This window comes from Apaloderma vittatum, unplaced genomic scaffold (genome assembly GCF_000703405.1).
Source record: "Apaloderma vittatum isolate BGI_N311 unplaced genomic scaffold, ASM70340v1 scaffold24779, whole genome shotgun sequence".
Lineage (NCBI taxonomy): Eukaryota > Metazoa > Chordata > Aves > Trogoniformes > Trogonidae > Apaloderma > Apaloderma vittatum.
The window spans coordinates 7,463-14,511 of record NW_009734937.1 but is presented as its reverse complement, the minus strand read 5'-3'; the positions used below and the strand labels follow the sequence as shown (position 1 = coordinate 14,511).

The 7,049-nt window shown below is 44.2% G+C and overlaps 1 protein-coding gene across 1 annotated transcript; it reads right to left on the bottom strand.

Annotated features, from left to right (window-relative positions):
* Window positions 1-867: 867 nt before the first annotated feature.
* On the bottom strand, window positions 868-5,454 carry ARF1 (ADP-ribosylation factor 1). Its single transcript, XM_009876446.1, has 4 exons — window positions 5,273-5,454; window positions 4,306-4,416; window positions 3,515-3,639; window positions 868-2,481 (listed from the first exon to the last, which is right to left on the bottom strand). The coding sequence occupies exons 1-4, from the start codon at window positions 5,418-5,420 to the stop codon at window positions 2,320-2,322; spliced, it is 546 nt and encodes a 181-aa protein (XP_009874748.1). The 5' UTR covers window positions 5,421-5,454; the 3' UTR covers window positions 868-2,319.
* Between the last annotated feature and the right edge of the window lie 1,595 nt (window positions 5,455-7,049).

The window sequence follows — 7,049 nt, the reverse complement described above, 5'->3', positions numbered from 1 at the left end:
GTGGACAGCCTCTTGCGGCACAGGGCTGTTCATCGCAGCCCAGGGGCACAGTAACCCCAAAACTCCACGTTCTCCCCAGCCAGAGGTTCTGACCCTTCCCGGCCGTGCTGCTTGAGAGGAAACAAAACCTGGGGAGGGAGGAGGAAGCGCGATTTGTTAAGCAGAGATGAGGAGATCATAAAAGGTCACTTGACACCAAAAACGGAGATGCCAGGTCAGCAGCCTACAGAGAGAGCAACGCTCTGGTCCCCTCTGACACCCACCCAAAGCCCCAGGTTTCCCCACCTGCGTAACACACCTTTAATTTCAATTTTCCAGCCTGTGGGATGGGGAACGGGCTGTGGCAGGCCGGGAAAAGCGCCAGCAGCTGGCGAGCAGCCCGAGCGTGACCGTCAGGGGAGAGAAGCTGGAGCTGGTGGGAGGAGAAGGCGGGATGATCAGCTGGGAGGAGCTGCGTCTCAGGTCCAGATGCGACTGCAGACTGGAAAAACGCAAAACGAAGCGTTTAGGAAGGCAAAACTTGGTTGTTTTTTTCCCTCCCAAACCTGCTAATTCACCGACGCTGTTATTAAGTGGGAGCAGCAGGAAGGACAATCTCTTGTGGGGAGAGATGGGGCTACTCAAGAAGCTCGACAGGTGCCCCTGAGGCCATGAAGGGGCTCCAGCAGAAGCCAACGGGACCGAAAAATCACCGCCCACCTCTTCACCTGCACAAGTCCAACGAAGAACGATACGTTACTTGGAAAACAGAGGAAACGTGCTAAAATTTTCAGGCAAATTGTTACGTGGCCAAAGGCTGGTTGGATTTGCATTGATCTAGCAGGCGGTCCTGTCCGAAGCCGATACAAACCACCAGGAGAGCAGTGCAAGTTTCATGAAACTTTTTATTCAACAAGTATTTCATTATGATTCTGCCAAGATGATCAAATGAACAGCAAGGCATAAAAAACATGAAATAGTTAAGAGATTTTATTCTAATAGCTTTAATTACAGTGCTTGTTTGTCGAAATGAAAACTGAAAACAAGTATACAAAACAGTTGATTACTAATTGTGTATTGAAAGCAATAAAGGGTTCCACAACACTAAATAAACCAGTTCTGATAGTTCCTCAAGTTAAACAGCTCCAGCTTCTTCAGTGTTTATCAAAATACAAAAGAAAAAGTAAAGAGGTCTTTTTTTTTTTAATTTTCTGATGGCAAATCTGAACCTTGCAGTATGAGGGATGCCAAGGGTTTTCACACATATACAGATATGGGATTGTTCCAAAATGGGATTGAATTATCTCTAGAGTGGAATGACTCTCCAAACTCTCATGCTTTTTTTTTTTTTGCCTTTTTTTTTTAATTCTCCTAGATGCTATACATAGATGTTCGGTGTTTTTCATGGCAATTCTTACGTTAAGTACAGTACTTTCTGCCTATAGAGCTGAGGACTAGTGCAGGCTGTGCTTTCTGTGGAAAACTTTGCCTTCTGGAGTGGTTTACACACAAGAAAAGTACAAAACACTTTCGACAAATCCGACAGGCTAAAAATGTCGACTTGTAGAAATGAATATTCAACGGAAGCGATAAATCTCACCTGAACCAAAAGGCAGATGTTTAGCATGAGTCCGCAAGCTCATCTAAACCAGGTCCGACAAATCTTTGAACGGGGATGGACAAATATGAGCACGTACTATGAGCTACAGAAAGAGCCAGAGATCTCTCGGTTATGACCTGTTCTTTAAGCAGATGAAGCGAACTGGGTGTTGGTCATCGCTTCACCGCTTCGAAAAGAATCAAAAAAAGTCACCACGTTAGAGCTAGAACGGCAGAAGCAACATCCAAACGTTTTGAATGTTGAAGTGTTTTTACTTTTCCTCGACTTTTTAAAAAAAATACAGGATTCGGGTTAAAAACCAACCGCCACAACGGATCTCACAGAGCTCACAACCCAACCGAGATAGAATTCAGCTCTACTGCACGAGGACCACTGGCAACCCTTGTGTTAACCCACCGAAATCCCTTCCAAGTACTAAACAGTGAGTTGATTCTTTACAATAAAAAAGCTGAGTAATATTGCATAGGAGTACCAGAAACTGCCTCATTGGAAACAAAAACTATTTACATTAAATAAGAAACCTAACTGTTTTCAGGCTTTGTATTTGCCACATTTACAGCATGATGCAATACATACTGTGACAAAAAGAAATGAAAACAGCTTCCGGCACTCAATACCACAAAGTAGCACAGTTTGCCACATTAGAGTAAAGCGAAGGGCGAATAGGAGGAAATAAGAGGGAGGGGTGGAAAAAGAGGGGAAGAGGAAGGTTTACGGTTTCATTTCTGGTTTCGGAGCTGATTGGACAACCAGTCCAGTCCTTCATAGAGCCCGTCTCCGCTAGTGGCACAGGTTGCCTGGATGTACCAGTTCCTGTGACGAAGAGAATGCAGTCCGAGTTTGTCTGTGATTTCTGCTGCATTCATCGCGTTCGGCAGGTCCTGAGGGAAGGAACAAGAGTCATTTTCTCCCCTGTTCACCAAGAAGAAGCACCCACCTCCCTAAACTGTTTATCAACACCAGCTTTAATGCCACTACAAGAAAGGTAAAAGCTATTAGAGCTGCTCTTTCAGAAAAGCTCAGTAGGTTACTTCTCTATTCAAGACTAGACTGACAAAAGTCTCAAAGGCTTAACCCACAATCCAAAGCCCACGGGACGGAGTGGTTCTCTTCGGAAAACACAAGGGAGAGACAGCTGACGTCTGGATCAAGTCATCAAGCCTCCAGACCTGCTTTTACCATTCAAGGGCTGTTTCATTCACTTCCCACTCAGGACGTGTTTTCTGTGACCGCAGTTATGACTTAAGATCAACTTTTCTTCTCAAGGCGTATCCTGGCTTAGTACTGCTCCTGTTTACAGCCCACCTTTCCTGCTCCTAGGCGAGACTTATGTCATCTTCACCCCGCACAACCGAGCCTGTGCAATCGATGAAGCAGGGTGCTACACCTTCTGTAACTGTACTGGTCTTATTTACGACCCTCGACATTTGGGTTCAAGCTACTAAGGCCTTTCCAAGCAACAGAAGGCAGAACTTTCAGCTCGTTTCGTGGCCTGGAAGAACAGAGCTCACAGGTCGATAAAAGTACATTAAAAAGTCAGCTCAGTGCTTCCACCAACACCACCCTCAAACACCCTGAACTGAAGGATTCAGGGAGGTTCTGGCACTCTGGCCTTCCGCTCTGTTGAGAGGAAGCTCAGCCAAACCAACCTTAAAGAGGCAGAATTCTTTCTCCAAAACTGAAAATCCCAGAATTCCTATTAGCCAGCGCTGTTTAGAGGGCTGCTTCTTTCAGATGAGAACAGAGTAATTTCATCTACGGGTTTGCTCTCTTCAAGAAAACTCAACGGACTATCACCGAGAGATTATCAATTATTACAATGAAACCACAAACGCCGAGTTCAAGATCTGGCACTCACAAGGACGTTGCGTGTTTTCAAGGGTTCTTACAGGAACGCATCTTTCTCGGGCATACCTGTTTGTTAGCAAACACTAATAAAACGGCATCTCTGAGCTCATCTTCTGCCAACATTCTCATAAGCTCTTCTCTGGCCTCATTCACTCGTTCTCTGTCATTACTGTCAACCACAAAAATCAGACCTAGGAATAAGCACACGCCAGAAGTTATTTACAAATGGAGATCAGACCTAAAGTTTGTAGAGAAAATAATGCAAAACAATTCAGTATACACCAGAAAAATACGATTTTCTTATTACTGCAGCCTCACGTCTGAGAAAAAGCTTGTTCTAGTCAAAAGCTGCTGAAAGCAAGTGTTAGTTTGCATTTTACATTTCTGGAACTTGTGTGCTTCATGTACATAACCACTCTGTGTCTTCCAGCAAGTAGCAACTCTTGAAATCCTGTGACAGGACTCAAACGAGCACAGTATAAAGGTGTAGCAGTGGAAGAAGTGACAAGCTCTCAGCTCGTGGGGCTGTTAGAGCCTGTAGTAAAGGCTCCGCTTTGAAGTAAAGGCAGAGAGCTGCGACGCTTACAGAAGAAAAGCAAGATTCCGAGCGTCCTCTGAGTCAGATGGACAAGGAAGACTGGTTTCTAGGCTTCTTCCCATCCCTCTTTGAACCTGCACCAACTAAGAGAAGAGTCAGAGCAGCACACAAACACACCCTTTTATAATAATAAATATTTCCACTCTTCTTTAAGAGACTTATAAGTGAGAAGAATTTTATAAGCAAAATTATCTTAGAAAGGACATTAGAAAAACGCTCTTGGATTCTGGAAACCTGTGATTTAAGCATTCGGACTTACCTTGTGTGTTCTGGAAATAATGGCGCCACAGTGGTCTGATCTTATCCTGGCCGCCTACATCCCAGACTGTGAAGCTAATGTTCTTGTATTCTACTGTTTCCACATTGAAACCTAAAAATAGAAATCGTGGCAAAAATCTCAGTGAAACGTAGTCGGCCCTGGACCTCTTGTATTTACCAAGTCACACTCAGAATGCCATCATTCAACAAGTTATCTTGACATTTAAATCTACTTTAAATAAGCAGAATCCTACACTGAAGCCCTCAAAGCAGCCGAACACGGGTTCTCAGGAACTCATACTCCCACCCTCACCTCAATCAAACTAACCGACAGCCACAGTAATTGCTACCTGAGTGGGTACAAAATACAGGGTGAAGTATGTTGCTCTGAAGAAACCTGGGCTTTAAGGACTACAAGCAAGGTATGTCTCTGACTACAGAGTTCTCACTGTTTTGCTTCAGAAAAAAAAAAAAACAAACCAAAAGCCAGCCTCTGCTTCTCGGTCTAATCCACCTGATGCCCCAACACTCTTAGTTGGGCAGACTGCCCATAAGGGCTTGTTCCACAAGTGACTGAAGAAAGGGAACAGCGTGGAAAAAAAAGAGAAAAAAAAAAGTCATGTTAGAGCTTGGTGCTGATAACACCAAGGTCACGGGTTCGATTCCCCGTTCGGTCCCCATGTGTTGCCTGGTCTAGTTGAGAGGTGTCCTTGCCCGTGACAGGGAGGTTGGATTAAATGATCTCTAAGGTGCCTTCCAGCCTAGGCCATTCCAGGATTCTAGGATTCTATGTGATCTCCTCCCATGCCAGACCATGTGGCTGTGCCATCTTCAGACCATGGTTTTAGCAAACATTTGTTCTGACAGTCGCGTCGCTTAAGTCAACAGAGCAGCAGCTGAGATAAGGTACCGACGCAAACAAGACTCAAATCTCAAAGCACGTAACTAGAGAAATGTAAAAATCTTACCTATAGTAGGAATAGTAGTTACAATTTCACCAAGCTTAAGTTTGTACAAAATTGTAGTCTTTCCAGCAGCATCCAGACCAACCATTAGAATGCGCATTTCTTTTTTGCCAAAAAGGCCTTTGAAGAGGTTCGCAAAAATATTTCCCATGCTTGAGATATGTTCTCACTGGCCAGTGAAGTCTAGAAGAAAAAGATCACAGTGTTACTCATGAGGTACCAACAGCTGCGTTCTCACCAGGGCATCATCGACCACCAAAAGAATAATCAGGTAATACAAATCCTTTAGCGACACCCCAGCCACCACCCTGCAGGGTTTTTCCCCATACTGAAGCAACACAAAGGTGTTTAAATCGCTGTGACTTTGAGCGCTTTCAATCTCTCAACTATTCTCTCATTTTTAGTGATAAAAGCTGTTCACAAACTTTTATTTGCAAAATTCATGGCTTGTTTTTACCACAACTGACAAAGTACACGGTCCCCCATTGTTATGGGGTAATTTATCTACAGCCTAAAGTGTCACCATAAAACAGCTTTTCTTTAACTGACCAGCAGTTAAAGTTTGCTCATTTCTTTGCTGCTTAGCACACCAAGAGCTGGTTTTTCTTTGGCAAAGGAAACTCGGAATAGAGCTTGGATTCTCTCCTACTCAAGACAGTTTCCTTCCTCCCAAACCCTGAGGAAACAGCAAACTCAATGTAAACACAACGCGCTGTTACTTTCATTAACATTGGAGGGAGACCTCCTCCAGGAAGCAAACCCACATCTCCAGAAACTTAACTACGGAAAATTAATAGCCACATTAAAAGAAGCTGGTTTAGAAACAAATCCTTCCTCCTTCCATGTGAACAGTTCTGCCTGGACGCTCAGAAACCACTAACACCACCAGGAGCTTCCTGTTTAGGAACTGGAGAAACTACCTCTCCACTCCTGCCCTCACAGACACTCCCCATGTCCTTGGGACATCACGCACCCCATCAGAAATTCCACACATTTTCCCACCTCCTTTCCAAACTTAAAACTACAGAGTTTACGGCAAGTTTGAAATCACCAAGAGAACCATTATTCCTCTCACATAAGGCATGGAAAAAAGCAGCCTGAAAGCCTTATAGTGAGGTGTTACACAGTGGTAATGACAATTTACACCTTTCCCGCTTTGTCTAAAAGCTTTGACATCATTTTGGAAAGAAGAGACTGCGTCCAAGCAAAAAGGCAAGGTGAAGACAGCAGGAACACAAACAAGACGTGTAACACTCAAAGGACTGGTCCCCTGTGAACCAAGTCCCACAATTCAAAGCACAATTACAAAGTCTGAATCATCTCCTGAAGACAGGCTTCGTGATGAAGCTGCATGCTTGAAGCAAAACTCTCACTGGAAACAGGCTTCACAGAACATCGAAGACAGTTCAGACAAGTTTTGAACTGGCACATGCCACAGAACAAAAACATCTTGCCCTGTTCTGTTCAGCTCTGTGCGAGGGACCTATGAAGTCTGGCTTCCCTACTCAGCACTAGGAAAGCTCAAAGCAGTTCTGCTGCTGGACACAATTTTTAACCCAAAAGTTAAGTGCTGTAACATTAACCAAGTCACGTGTCTCAGCACAAGCAGCTCCACAGTGAAGTTGAGAGTCCACTCCAGAGTTCCCGAATGACATCACCACTGGAATTTGCTGAAGTAATTCAAGTCAAAGATTCACTTGTTTTATACGATCGAAGCTCAATGTGATCGAAACTTTAAAGCTAAGCATGTCTATAAGCCAGACAGGACAGCCTGGGGGTT